The sequence below is a fragment of the Carcharodon carcharias genome, chromosome 18, assembly GCF_017639515.1.
Source record: "Carcharodon carcharias isolate sCarCar2 chromosome 18, sCarCar2.pri, whole genome shotgun sequence".
Classification (NCBI taxonomy): Eukaryota; Metazoa; Chordata; class Chondrichthyes; order Lamniformes; family Lamnidae; genus Carcharodon; species Carcharodon carcharias.
In genome coordinates this window covers 22,653,625-22,669,575 of record NC_054484.1, presented here as the reverse complement: position 1 = coordinate 22,669,575, position 15,951 = coordinate 22,653,625, and the positions used below count along the sequence as shown (strand labels likewise).

The window sequence follows — 15,951 nt, the reverse complement described above, 5'->3', positions numbered from 1 at the left end:
GCCAATTGCTTCTTGTGGCCAACACGGAATGAATACTTTTTAGAAGTACAATTAAACTTGAAAACAGATTTATCAAATTTAAGCAGTCCCCCACTGGTGCTTGATAGGCTCAATGCAAATTTGCCGCTCCAACTTGTGTCATCAATAAATATTTTATTCTGAATGAAAGCTTGATCAATTGCTAAAATTTATGAATGTTATAATCTGTGAAGTACAGATTACTGGACAAACTAATTTCTGCTGCCGTACAGTGTAGAGGTTAAGATGACTCAATAGAACAACAATTTTTTTTTTTTTTACACAGCCCCTTTAACTTAATGAAACGTCCCAAGGTATTTCACAGGAGAATTATGACACCGAGCCACTTAAGGAGATATTAGATAAGATAACCAAAAGCTTGGTCAAAGAGGCGGGTTTTAAATAGTCTCTTAGAGGAGGAAAGCAAGGAAGAGAAGCGGGGAGTTGTAGGAATCCCATTAATTAAAAAAATTACAAGTTGAAGTACTTGAAAAATGAACTTTTAGTATATTCTCCATGCTGTCTGCAAATATCAAGCCTAATTTAAGCAGCAATTTGTATACTAACTCAATTGTTTTGGTCAACAAAAGCATTCACTTAAGACAGTAATGTGTCATTAAAAGAGGACTGGTTCTATTACAAAGGTGATCATCTCAGTTTTGCTGGCAATAAAGCTTTCATGTTCATCATTTGTCAGTCAACAAGCTTCAGTCATAAGAACATAAGTAGGAGTAGACCATATGGCCCCATCAAGCTGCTCCGCTATTCAACACAACCATGTCTGAATTTCAGCCTCAACTTCACTTTCTTGCCAACTCCCATATCCTGTAATTGCCTGACAGACCAAAACTTGCTATCTCTCAGCCTTAAACATACTCAACAATGAAGCACCCACAACCGTCTGGGGTATAAAATTCCTTAGATTCACAATCTCCTGAATGATGAACTTTCTCCACATTGCAGCCCTAAATGATCAACCCCTTTATCCTGAGACTCTGCCCTCATATTCCAGATTCCTCAGCCATGGGAAACAACCTCTCAGTGCACAACACCCTGTCAAACCCCATCAGAATCTTCTATGCTTCAATGACATCATCAATTCTTCTAAACTCTAGCGTATTTAGTCATTTGATTCTTATCCCATACTTTGAACCATAATAATTACCCAATGCCAAAATCTGTCAAATTAGGGTCTTAATAAATTCATCTTGTGAACTAAGTTTTGCATTTTTAGATGAAAAAAAGGAAAAACAAAATGTTATCAACTGACAGTAACTGTTTTGCCAATGGTACTGCCTGATCTGCTGACTATTTTGAGCATTTTTTGTTTTTAGGTTTTTCATTCACCACTTTCTCAACAATCCCATTGCTAACAGTTTAAAGTTGGAAGACAAAACTGGGTCACGAACAAAACTGATGTGCCAAGTAATTTGGTTTAGGATGCAGCAAGTTTTTACAACAACAATCACAGGCATCCCCCTTTAAAGAAAATGCCCAACACACTTCTACGGAAATAAAAATACCTGGAAAAACTCAGCAGGTCTGGCAACATCTGCGGAGAGGAACACAGTTAATGTTTTGAGTCCATATGACTCTTCACAGACACATATGAACTTCTACAGACACTTTCTTCATGATTACTTCATAACTTGTTTGGGACATGTAACAGGGAATAGGGCTTGGTAAGTCAGTGCTTCATAAAGGAACCATGGGCTGCCTTTGTCCTCCAGGACAACTCAAGAATTGGGTCAAGGAGAATGAGGCACAGTAGAGCTTAATGTGATTGATACAGATATGGTGAAGAATTATTGGGCCAGCTGCATGCCATGTACACTTCAGTTTGCAGTCCTAAGATTAAGAGATGGTATCATACAAGAAAAATAACAGAGTAGGAGACAGTTAGTGCTTCAGTAGTAACAGAAACATAGAACAGAGGCAAAGAAATTACAGGCCAACAGCATCATAGGGTGAGAACCACAGCAGTAGGAGTTGCAAATTGAAGGATTATTGTACAAAGAGGCTGCGGATTTCCTTCCTCACGAGGAAAACCATGAAAGTAGTGGAGTTGAATTATGCTAAAGCGATATGGGTAGTAAAAGCAACAAGCAAGTGGTGGTGAGGAAATAGTGGTCTGTGATTAAGCACTCAGAAGGAGGACACGTGGGATGGCAAGATCAAAGGAGTGGCTGTCAGTTCCAAAATTTGTGTAAAGGGTGCACTGTAGGGACAATATGGCAGAGAAATCAGAAAAGAATGGGATCAAGAGGTTTAGATCCAAATGACTGAAGATGAAAAGTTACATGGTTTGAAGGAGGAAAGTGGTAGATGATTATATGAGAATTAGAAGGTGCTGAGAGATATTATCTAGGAAGTAGTACTAAAGTTGACTAAAGAACTTGACCATATCAGCTATACAATTTGGATTAAGTTATGTGCACGCAGGTGCAGGAGATTTGATGAAAGAGAAATCAGTTGGGATCAATTTATTGTGGGCAATAAATTCATCAACAATTAGACCATGCAAAAAGCAAGTTTGCGGTGGAAAATAAGAGATGGGTAGAATCTTGGAATAACCCATAATCAGTGAGCTGGATGTGATAGTTCATGGAAAGAGAACAAGAGAATGTGTCCCTGGTATAGCGGAAGATACCAAGGCAGAGACAGAGGGAGGTTGTACAGTCATTCAAGAGACTGGAATCTGGAACTGTCAACAGGAGTAACAGTTGACTGGGCAGTGAGCTGGCTAGCGAGAAGATTCAGAATCTTATGGTACTGGAAAGATGACGATGCGGAAGGTGCAGGGATGGTGAAATGAAAGTAGTCAACAATGTAAGTGGGAATTGGAGAACTCAGGTTAAGAGTGGCAGCCAAGTTGCAGATACAACTGGATAGGATCAGACTTTGTGGTGACATCTCACGATAAAATAGCCTGCCATCATTAACTGTTAAAGGATGACCACTCGGGTGCAATACTGCAGATTCTCGTGAAAAATACTTTAGCAAGAATTAACAATTTCAGAAGAGGGGCAGAAAATGAGGAAATACTTACCTCTGTGTAAGGGAAAATGCAGCAAAATGAAAATATTTTGCACACAGAGGATTTTATTTTGTTATGATAAATTGAGGTTTGAAAATTCTATAGCAAAACACTTTAGTCAATAACAGATTTGTTATATAAGCACTATAGATGGCTCAGCAGATCTTACCTGCTGCCAGCAGGGTAGTGGATAGTGCAAACCAACAAAGGCATGAATTCAATCCCCCAGTTGTGACATTAGCTCATCTCAGACACTAAAATTGGCCTCAGCATAATTGGTATCTAGCCCAAGGGCAGGGGAGGGGTTAGAAATATTTCTCATTTGACATCATGAACCTCAGCATGTTTTAAAAGTGACTGACAAATCCGCAAGTGCAATTTCTATTTGCCCAATATGAAGTGCACAGTTTCAGTAGGGATGCATTCAGCTGAAGTTGAGCATGCTTTGGTGCAGGTGGAACAAGTCAAAGCTTTGGACCCTCCAGGTTAGGAGAATTTAATCAGCTATGGCAATGTTACTCAGCATCACAGAGAACGGTAACATTCCCACTGTTTATCCACTAAGTGCAACCTCCCACATTATGGTACAGCTTGCCGGGGTATCTAGAATTGAGCTTAGATATCCAGCTCCCTTTCTTTCCACTCGTGCTTTGTAAATCAGGACTCTGCAGTAGCAGGCTTTCCTTGCTATTGTATCACACCAGTGGAACTGCCATACTAATTTCCATTGTAGATGTGGCATCATGGATTCAACTTGATGACACTGCTTATCCCCTCCCCATTAACAAAACATTCACTGAGCCCTCCTACAATATTTGCATGTGAAGTTAAGGTTAGGTACATAAAAATTCAACTGAACAGCCTACGAGAACATAATAGGACAAGTTCTACATAATGGTCACTTGGTGTTGGAAGCTGTTAACACGCCTGCACAAGAGATTGAGTCAGTGACTTGAGAGAAGGTGGGGCAGGAAAGATGATTGGTAAAGCAAAAAAAATTAAATGATGCAGAGGTCCGATCAATCAAAGATGTGAAAAGAGGATGGCTCGACTTCTCCCAGCTTTTCCTTTTGTGTGTAAAGTGGTATTTGGTGCATTTTTCTGAAGATTGAGTCAAATGATGCTTTCAAATAACATTGAAAACATATTGAGAAATGAGATCAACTAAAAAAAGTCAAAGAAATGAGTCATCCAGTTTAACATCCCATATTTCAGATGAAAACAAATGTTTTATTTTAAAAACAAACCAACTTGAACAAAATTGATAAAATACCTACCTCACCGCCTCTTAAGACTGAAAAATCCTTCTATATATTTTCTGTTCTAGTTTGCACCTCAATTCAACCTTGCTATTTTTGATAATTTGGTTTGGTGTTGCTTGCCTTTTCTTACTAATTCTTTATCGTGGCCCTCAACCCCCTTAGTTCACCATCTTTTAGTTATTATTTTTCTTCCCGCATCTTTATTTAGATAGTTGATAACGTGCCAAAAAAGTGAAAAAGTAACCTCTGTGGCTTTAATAAATCCTGCTAGTTCTAATTCTTTAATGCAAAATCTAAACCATGATAAGACACTTGTGAGTCAAAATGGCAAACGAGTTTTTGGGAAGCCAAGTAAAGGAACTGTAAAGCCAGACGTGTGTGGACCGGGAAAAATACACAGGATTCATAATGAAGCTACCAAATGGACTAGAATATATTTATGACTATAATTGTAAATTAAAGTTATGATCAACTATGAAAACAAAGAGTTGTCAAATTGTTATCTAGTCAAAGCTTTATTCAAAAGTGCATGGTTTTAAAAACAAAAAAGTAACCACGATCCATCTTGATATACCTATCGTGAAATCTTCAGGTGTCAAACACGCACTCTGCCGTTTTCAAGGGTGGAATTTTAGATTCCCGTCTCGGCGGGGGGGGAGGGGTGCCATAAAATGGGCGAGCCATTCACAACTCCAGCAAGTTTGGCAGGACCATAAAATCCCACTGACATAAAATTCCGCCCAAAGTCTTCATTCTGGTTCACAGTTTTATATAGACAAAAAAAAATCTTGCAAATAAGCAAACTTCTTCTGAAATTATTCCGCCAAGTAGTCAGATTATTCATTGAAGATAGAACCTGCATTATTTCCCTAAATATATATTGTTACAAGCAATACCATAATTTTAAATTATACAAGCAATTAGGAGTTTCCAAGACAACATCTACACAGGTTAGACTGCACACCACCTTAACAGTTGGTCGCTATTTTAGGATTAAAATTACAAGGGCCACTTACATATTGTGACACCACCCAATAATGTAAAAATGAGAAATTATATTGTTCCTTAAAATCAAAATAATTCAACATCTTGGGAACTTTCTTCAAAGTATCAAATATAAAACTTTCAAGAAAGACTATTACTTCATTGAAAGATTTTTAGAATCACTATGATTCACTATGAATGATTTCAATAAAGATTCAACAATGGTGATAAGAGAGAGATACTTCTATTCAAACTTTACCCTGCAAACTTTAAGGCATCCATTTGATTCACTGGGTTGCTGGTTAATCGTTATCTTTTTTCTTTACTGAAGTCAATATGACATACAGTGCTTATCACAGTTTTTAGATAATCCCAAAAGAGCACTAAAATGGACTTTCACTCTGGTGTGGAGCTGTGCCACAAGCAAGTAATTCAACAGCAGCTTCTTTTCAGAAGCATGTATGATTGATTCTGTCAATGGGGGTGACATCATCTATTGACAATGCTGCCCAGTTGTCTGCACTGTTACAGAACAGTTTAGTTAGGGATGCAACTTGGATTCAATTCATAGGAAGCAGTGATCAAGCTTAATTGACAACAGTTTAAAATTGGAAACTATATTTGTGATACATACAGGTAATAACAATTAAGTCTTGGCAGTTTGTCTTCAGTAAATTAGAAGCGCAAGGGCTTTTAAATAAAAAGTCTGAAAAATGTGCATTAAGAACTATCTAATATTGTGCTTAGGGACATTTCTAAACTCAAAATATCCTTTATATTACATGAAGAGAACATATGTTAATGGCAGTTAATGCAAAATAACTGGCCTGGTTCTAACCACATAACTGAAAACTGTGAAATGGCGGTCCACCACCAGTTTATTTTGAATAAGCCACCAGTCCTCTCCATATATTCTATGAACACACAATGTGCTTAACAGATTAGTTTCATGCTTATTTCATACCCGTGCACATTCAGCAAAATTCACAAAATGCGCCAAAACGAAACAAAAAAAAATCTAATTTCCAATTAAGAGCTCAGCATTAAAGCATTTAATTGTATACATCAGAAGTGGACAGTGTGTGAAAATCATGTTTTTGCTATTTAATCAAAACCAAAGCTTGGTGGAAACAAAAACCACCATAAAACACCAATTTTACTTGCATTACACATCATCGCATTTTCATCTTTGTGAAAGGCATCTGGCAACAGACAAATATTGATGAACAAAATCATCTGAATCCACCAATCCAGAACAAATTACTGACCCCTACTGCCAAAAGCAAGCATCTCATCATCTATTGTCTCAAATTATTAAAAAGGTTTTTGTCGACGCTACACAATGCAGAGGTCCAATTCAAATATTTATCCCCACATGCATGGAAGAACTTCCTAAAACCAAAATTAGAAATTCAGCCTTGCACCTCTTCTCAGCGTTCCCTCCAGAGATGAATGTTTCCCATTAAGAGGACAAAACACTCAAGGCATGGTTTCAAAATAGCACTGTAAAGTTTCAGCATAGAAGCGTACAATAGTTCCAGGACAAGAGGTGGCCATTCAGTCCATCATGTCTGTGCAAGCTTCTGAAGGAGCAATTCACAAAGTGCCACTCTCCTGCCTTTTTCCCCCGCACATTCTTTCTCTTCACATACCAATCAAATTCTCTTTTGAATGCCTCGGTTGAACTTGCCTCCATCACATACTCAGGTAGTGCATTCCAGATCCTAGCCATTCACTGTGCAAAATACTTTTGCCTCATCACACCATTATTTGTTTTGTCAATTAACTTAAATCTGTGCCCTCTGATTCTCAATCCCAATCTCAAATAATGGTATATTGTCCTCTAGCCTTTTGTGTAGGTGACTATAAACTGTAGATCCCAATTCTCCGTATTGTGTTATTTTCTGAATAAAACGCCACGGAAATGTACGCAGTCGAAAGAGTTAATCAGGATTAGAATTACAGGTTATGTTGGTGGGGGTGGAGTCACAAGCTCAATTAGGCGTAGCTGATTAAAAGTGACAAAAAGGCTTTGATGCACTCAAATGGAGCAAGATGGACAGAACAGGAGGCTCAGAGTGAAAAGTCAACTCCTTCAGCAATTGAGAACAAGGGAGTTTCATACACCTTTAAATCTACATTTGCTGATTCCCATGCCTTCCCTTGGTTAAAAGAAAAGTGGCTTGTTCAAACCTAGGGCTCTATTTGGCTTAGACTGAATGATTTCGGAGTGTGCGTTCAGACACAGGACCCAGTTTGTTTATTAAAGCAACACATATTCAGAAAAAGAGAACCAATTTGATTTTTCTCTTATATTGCACTGATTCAACAGTAGATCTGCGCATTCCATATTGATCACTGCTCCACAAGTCTACTTCATTCCAAGATTTTCAATGTCACCATCGTATGAAAGCAGAGCTAGCGAATGTGAGCTGGCAATTTAAGTTAAGGGATAGGTCAATAAAGGTGCAGTGGCAGACATTCAAGGGGATATTTCAGAATAAACAGAATAAATACATTCCAATGCGAAAGAAAAATTCCAAGGGAAGGATCCACCATCCATGGTTAATTTAAAAAGTTAAAACAACAAATTTATAGATAAAACATACAATTGTGCAAAGATGGGTGGCAGGTCAGAAGATGGGACAGAATACAAAACAGTGCAAAAAATGACTAAAATATTGATAAGGAGGCAAAAATTCGAAAGACAGATACAAATATAAAGACAGATGGTAAGAGTTTCTACAGATATATTGAAAAGAAAAGTTAACAAAGCGAGCCTATAGAAACTGAGCCTGAGGTGCTAATAATGGAAAATAAGAAGATGGCAGATGAATTGAATAGGTATTTTGCATTGGTCTCCATTATTGAGGATACAAGTAACATCCTAGAAATAGCTGTAAATCAGGAATTGGAAGGGAGGGAGGAACTCGGGAAATTTAAAAAATAACCGGGAAGTGGCGGCACTTAGCAAGTCATTGGGACTGCGGATTGACAAGTCCCCCGGGTCCTGATGGATTTCATCTTAGGAACTTAAAAGTGGCTAGTGAGATAATTAACGCATTGGTTCTAATTTACGAAAATTCACTAGATTCGGGGAAGGTTCCATTAGATTGGAAAATAGCTAACGTAACTCCTTTATTCAAAACGGGCGATAAACACAAAGCAGGAAACTATACGTCAGTTAGCTTAACATCAGTCATAGGGAAAATGTTAGAAGCTAAAAAGATGTTATAGCAGGGCACTTAGAAAAATTCAAGGTAATCAGGCAGAGTCAACATGGTTTTGTGAAACAGAAATCACGTTTAAACAATTTATTGGAGCTCTCTGAGCAACAGGTGCTGTAGACAAAGGGGAAGCAGTCCGTGTACTGTTCTCAGAGTTTCAGAAGGTATTTCATAAGGTGCCTCAAATCTCACTGCAGAAAATAAAAGCTCACGATGTAGGGAGTTAACAAATTGGCATAGATAGAAGATTGGCTGACTAACAGGAAACAGACAGTAGGTATAAATTGCTCATTTTCTGGTTGGCAGGATGTGGTGAGTGGTGTGCCACAGGGATCAGTGCTGGGGCCTCAACTCTTTACAATTTATATAAATGATTTCCATTAAGGGACTGAGGGCATGGTTGCTAAATGTGATGACACAAAAGGTAGGTAGGAAATTAAGTTGTGAAGAGGACACAAGGAGGCTACAAAAGAATATAGATAGGTTAGGTGAATGAGCAAAGATCTGGCAAATGGAGTTTAATGTAGGATAATATGAGGTTGTCTATTTTGCCAGGAAAAGAGACATATTATCTAAACTGTAAGAGATTGAAGAGTTCAGAGATGCAAAGGGATCTGAGTGTCCTGGAGCATGAATTGCAAAATATAAGTATGCAGGTACGGCAAATAATTAGAAAAGCTAATAGAATGTTATCATTTATTGCAAGGGGGAATTGAATTCAAAAGTAGGGTGGTTATGCTTCAGTTATATTGGGCATTTGAGAGACCATATCTGGAGTACTGTGTACAGTACTGGTCTCCTTATTTAAGAAAGACGTAAATGCATTAGCAGTTCAGAGAAGGGTTACTAGACCAATACCAGGAATGGGCCAGTTGTCTTATGAGGAAAGGTTGGACAGGCTAGGCTTGCATCCACTGGAATTTAGAAAGAGTAAGAGGCGACTTGCTTGAAACGTACAAGATCCTGAGGGATCAGAGTGGATGTGGAAAGGATGCTCCCTCTTGTGGAAGAATCAAAGAACTCAGGGTCACTGTTTCAAAATAAGATGGGGGGGGGGGGGGCGGTTTTACCCATTTAGGGGTGGGATGAGGAACATGTTTTCTCTTGGAAGGTTGAGATACTTGGAATTCTCTTCCTCAAAAGGTGGTTGAAGCAGAGTCCTCGAGTATCTTTAAGACAGCAGTAGATAGATTCTTGATAAGCAAGGAGTGAGGGGTTATCAGGGGTTTTGCGGGGGGTGGGTGGGGGGGTGTCTGGAATATGAAGCTCAGGTTAATATCTTATTGAATGGTGCAGCAGACTCAAGGGGCCAAGTGGCCTATGTTCCTATTCAACACCGCAGAGGACATGATCCACTCTTTCTTGCAACATGCAATATCTTACACTCCTTCATATTCATCTACCGCTAATCCATCTGCTTAAGATCTGATCTAGTCTCTCATCCCAAACCAGATAGCCCTACCCTAAAAGAAATACCCATTCTCTGTGCCTTCAAAAAATTTCTAATGCCTCTCTAGGTTTTATCTTAAGTGTACACAGAACCTTGCCTGTGAAACCTCAGGATTTTAGAATTCTAGTGGCTTCACATCAAGTTGCTTTCCAAACTTGCTTTCTCCAATGACCAACGTCCAGCAACGATTTATATTTATATAGCACCTTTAATATGATGGTAAAAATGCCTGTGGGATCCATGAGAATGTAGCAAGCTGGATACAAAATTGACTCAGTGGCAGGAAACAAAGGCTATTTGTTGATGGCTGTTTTTGTGACTGGAAGGCTAATTCCAGTAGTTATGCAGGGCTCAGTACTTTTTAATGTTACATATTCATGATTTGGACTTAAATGTAGGGGGGAAAATCAAGAAGTTTGCAGGTGAAAAATGGGCCACATGGTTGAGGAAGTAATGGGGAGGGAACCTATAGACTGCAGCAAGATATCATTGGACAGGTCAGGAGGGCAGAAAAGTGCCAGAGTCATAGGGGTCCACAGCACAGAAAAAGGCCCTTCGGCCCATCAAGTCTGCACCGGTCAAACAAGTACCTAAACATTCTAATCCTATTTACCATTACTAGGCCCATAGCCTTGTATGCCATGGCATCGCAAGTGCACATCCAAATACTTCTTAAATATTAGGGTTTCTGCCTCTACCACACCCTTTCAGGCAGTGAATGACAAAAAAAAATTAAATGAAAAAAAATGGCCAACAGATTCAACCCAGAGAAGAGGTGATGCATTTGGGGAGGTCAAACAAGGCAAAAGTATACACAATAAATGGGAGGATACTGTGAGGTGTCAAGGGACCTTGGAGTGAACATCCACAGACCCCTGAAGGCGCAGGACAGGTCGATAAGGTGGTTAAGAAGGCATATGGAATCCTTTCCTTTATTAGCCGAGACATGGAATCAATTTAAGAGCAGGAAGATTATGCTGGAGCTATCATCACATTACAGAAAGGATGTCATTGCACTAGAGAGGAGATTTGCAAAGATGTTGCCAGGACTGGAAAATTATAACTATGAGGTAAGATTGGATAGGTTGGGGTTGTTCTCCTTGGAACAGAGAAGGCTGAGGGGAGATTTGATTGAAGTGTACAAGGCTGTGAGTGATCTGGATAGAGTGGATGGGGAGGACCTATTTCCCTAAGCAAAGAGGTCAGTGACCAGGAGGCATAGATCTGAAGTGATTGGTATAAGGATTAGAGGGGAGATGAGGAAAGACTTTTTTCACACATGGGGTGATAGAGGTCTGGAATTTTCTGCCTAAAAGGGAGTAGAGGCAGAAACCCTCAACTCATTTAAAAGGTGTCTGGATATGCATCGAAAGTCCTGTAACCTCCAGGGCCACGAAGCAAACTGCTGGAAAATGGTATTAGGCAGAGGGCGGTGCTCATTTTTCAGCCAGAACTAATGGCTTCCTTTTCAGCCAGAACTACTGGCCTCCTTCAATGCCGCAAATTCATCTACATTTTCTAAACAGCTGAAAAGGAGGAACGTGTAGAAAAGAGAGGAGATAGAGGAGATATGGTGTGGCAGTAAATGAATTGCTCCTTAGAAGAGCCTGCATGGACACAGTATGGCCACCTTCTGTGCTGTAACAAAAACAGAGCAAAACAAAATATGACACTAAACCATATAAGGCTCTATATCAGTTGACCAAAAGCTTGGTCGAAGAAATAGGTTTCAAGGAGTGTCTTGAAGAAAAGCAAGATGAAAAGCCAAGAAATTTAGGAGGGAATTCCTGAGCTTAGGGCCTAGGCAACTCAAAAGCAAGGCCACCAATGGTGGCGTGATTAAAACTGAGGATGTTCAAGAGGCCAGATATTCAGAGGGTTGTGGGGTTGGAGGAGAAAGCAGAGATAGGGAGGATAGGCCATGGAGGGATTTGAACATGAGGATGAGAAGTTTAAAGCAGATGAGAAATAGGAGGGGCCAAAGATAGATTGCTGGGAGACACCAGGATAGTGCAGGAGCAGGAAGAGGCCATTGTAACTGATTCTATGGCTACAATTAAATAGTTAAGAATGGAACCAGCTGAGAGCAGTCCCACACAGCTAAACAAAGTGAAGGAGAATGTGATCAACTGTGTCAAAGGTTGCAGACAGGTCAAGAAGGCGAGGGAGAAAGCTTACCTCTGTCACAGTTGCACAGGAGCTTTATCGATTGCATTGGCTGTATGCAGTTGGCTTGTTGTACTGCATGGCCCCTTTAAGACTGACAGGCAGCTGCGTATGTCTGTAAATTAAAGGGAGGGTTGCTTGTGCCCAGCCTGGCAATGCACCCGTACAGCTCAGAGGGAACATTGGTGACTATAGTTCAAAAGAACTTCAATGGCTGTGAAAGTGCTTTGGATGTCCTGAACTTGTGAAAGGTGATACAGAAATGAAAGTTGACTTTCTTTTTTAACTCAAATGTGCAGAAACATACTTGAGGCACCACAATCTTTCCAGCTCAGAACATACCACTAACACAAAATAAGTTTGCAGCATAAATTAAGAAATCCACAGACAGTAATCATTCAAAAAGATCATAAGAGGAACATAATTTCATCACAAAGCACTTGATCTTGAAAAATATATTTTTTAAAGGGGGTGCAAGATTGATAAAGGCAAACACATATTTACTCGTTAAATTTAGCCTTCTTAAAAAAAAAATTCAATTTTTTTCACTTCCCTCTCCTGTACAGAAAAAAAAATATTTGCTTAAACTTTCAATACTGTTATTCGGAAGCTTGGCCATGCTCTATAAACATAGCTTCTGAAAACATTTGCCCTGCAGTTAGATCTTCTCAATCCTACTTTTAAATCTCCGCCTGCTTGCAGAAAACAGGAACGTTGCAGATTATTAACTACTCATTTATCAACGTCTCTGCCAGGCAACACAATGCAGCAGAACTGCACGAAGTAACCACCCTGATCCCAGCAACAGCATCTAATTAGCATAGCCTACCACAGCAATAGCACCAGATGATTGGCTGCCTTTCAAACTTGCTGGTCAAATCACAGCGAGATATGTTAATAACATACTTCTGTTGCTAGGGTACAGCCGCCTACTTGTGCCCAATAGGAAAACAAGAGGTAAACAAGTGAAAATTATGCTTTGTCATAATTCCAAGCTGCTTTTAACCCTTGAAGTAACCAGCATGGAGCCAGCAAAAATACAAAGGCAAAATATTCACAATTTTTACCAGAATAAACTATATACACAGTACACAAACATGGAATTCTATAAATTACGGACAGAAAACCATCAGTAAAATGTTAAAAACAAAAAAACTGCGGATGCTGGAAATCCAAAACAAAATGTTAAATTCACTACATTATCATGTAGTGAAAAGTGACAAATCAAAATTGAAATGCTTGGAATCATGATCCTCACACCTTTCTCAGCAAACTTTATAAAAAGAGTTTGATGAGCATTTGTATACTTTTTCCCTAACTAGGAATACACAACCAGAGTTTAAAGCCAGCATCATGCTGGCATTTTCATCTTAGATATTTCAAAATTTATTGTATTTGGTGCTTTGTTCACCTTCCAAGGGAAAACACACCATAAATAAAATGTTTACTGATGCTACACAAATAGTACTCATTAAACCAGAAGTCTTAACAAACATTATCCAGTACTGTAACTGCAATGACAGAACACATTGGTATCAAAATGCACATCTAAGTATGGAGGCTGCAAAATGGTTTTGGAAGAGCAGAACTACCACCGCAGGTTTATGATGGTAACACCACATTCTAAAGCAGTGCAGGCAATTGAGTTTACTTTTGGCTTTAAATGGTGCAGCATCCTTAAAAATCATTGTAAACCTGGCAGAAGCAGGAGAATCTTTTGACAGTGTTACCTATCATGCAATCTACAAACAAGCGTATCTTAAAATTTTAAGCACACTCCCGCAGGTTCCTATTGGTGGGCACATTGCAGCAAGCATTCCCACAGAAGAGCAGACTCTCTGCAAATGTCAAAGCTGAACATGGAAAAGGAACCAATACAATAAATGTACTCAGTATTCAGCAGCAACTATCCTGTCAGTTACTCCAGCGAACCTGGAGGTAGACAGAATCAGCTTAGCTAGGGGCTTACTAATAAAATAGGAACCAAAATGACAATGATAATGATAATATATTTATGATCTTCCTCCTTGCTTTTCTACTTCCACCCCACTCTCCCCAGGGCACTGGATGCCACTTAACTTACATTAACCAACAATAGCATGCTTGTTAATGTTACGACCCCCTCATCAATATTCAAAATGGCCACAAAAGATTTTCAATGGCATTGTTCAAGAAGAGATAAATTGCTAGATTTTGCTAAACACCGCCATGAAAAAACAAATAACTTGGTTACTCAATCCCTGCACTGTTTGTAGGTTCTGTGAAAATTGCTACCACATTTGCCTACATGACATTGACTACAAATCAAAAACAATTTGTTGGATATGACATTTTGGTCAGGATGTGGAGAATTTCCTTATCTTCAAATATTGCCAGAGGATATTTAACTCCTATCTGAGAAAGTACCCCAGTTTAGCATCTGATCTGAAAGTTGGCACCTCCAACAATGCAGCACCTCCTTAGTATTGCACAACATGGCACCTTTGATTATGTGCTCAAGTCTCTGGAGTAGGGCTTGACCCAGTTCTTTCTGATTCAGAGATCAGGTTACCACTAAGCCAAGGCTGACGCCTAAAATCTTAAGGGGATAATGTGCCACATAAATTCTGTTTTCTTTTTAAATTTTCTTTACAATACTACTTAAATCTATCTGATGACATATTAGTAATACAGCTGACAGTCTTACATTCATCTGCAGGTGCCATAGAAGAATGAGTTAGTCTCCTCTGATCTACACAAACTTACCAGCATTGACAAGATACAGTTGGCTTTAGCATTTCTAAACTAAGGAAGGGAGAAACGGCTGGAGTTACTTCCACTCATTGCTATTTAATGTGCATACACTGATAATCAAATTTATCAGTTCTGCCTGTGATTTACCAAAACATAAAAACTCTTAAAACATTTTTTCACTTGTGTCCAAATGTTTATTTTTTAAAGAATCGAGAAGACATCACTACTCATGCAACCTATACTGCCTTCATCACAAAATCCACGAAGGGAAATTTAGAAAATAAAATCTCTTAAAATTGATTCCTTATCTAGCAGATTGTACCATAATGGGTTGTTAACCCTAACCTCTTCCTCAACATTGATAAACTCACTACAGAAATATTGTAATGTATCAGACATTTAAATTACAAGGTACATGGCTGGCATCCTACTCACTCATATCCACAAATGTTACCAGTGCTAAGTGATGCAAAGAGCAAGACATTACATGCACTGGCATATCACAATTATACATTAAAAATTAGTTAATTATAGAAAAATGAGGAACCAACAATCATCTCAGGGTTTGTTGACATACTATTTTAAAATCACAAAATGTACATTATGTGTAGCATAAATCATTGGTAGAGCAGGAAGGACAACAGTAGGATTGTTCTTATTCTTTTACAGTTATTGTGCAGTGTTCTTTATTGATGTAAAATCAAAGCTCACTGTTCAATCAGGCATTCTCCAAAATGAAGATGGATGAGTCCAACCACAGTGCAAGCAGACAGTTCAGGTCGTTTTCAACAAATGATTACACAACTTTCTGGCTATATTGAAATTTTGCAACTTCTGTCATTGGGACTGCTAATTTTATGTCATCAATGAATTTCCAACTTAACCTGGAATTCTATTTCCAGTCATTTCTCCAATAATGAAGCAGCCCATGTCAGCCACAGCAGGACCTGGATAACACACAGGCTATGACTGTCAAATGGCAGGTAGCATTTATGCAACATAGTGGCTAGGTAATGACAACCTTGAATAGAAAGCACAGCCATCTGTGATCTTCAACATTCTGAGGGTCACCAG

At 38.9% G+C, this 15,951-nt stretch overlaps 1 protein-coding gene across 6 annotated transcripts in view; it reads right to left on the bottom strand.

The window, feature by feature from the left end:
- The window catches only part of dyrk1aa (dual-specificity tyrosine-(Y)-phosphorylation regulated kinase 1A, a), a 91,213-nt gene that overhangs the window by 39,368 nt on the left and 35,894 nt on the right, over positions 1 to 15,951 (bottom strand). The window contains exon 1 of one of the 6 annotated variants that reach the window (XM_041211139.1): positions 12,157 to 12,222. The exons of 3 other annotated variants lie outside the window; for them this stretch is intronic. In XM_041211139.1, the coding sequence (XP_041067073.1) occupies positions 12,157 to 12,193 (37 nt within the window). In that variant the 5' untranslated portion in view covers positions 12,194 to 12,222. Of the gene's footprint in view, positions 1 to 12,156; positions 12,223 to 15,951 lie in introns of those variants that run through there. 2 more of the 6 variants (XM_041211134.1, XM_041211140.1) reach the window with 2 other exon arrangements.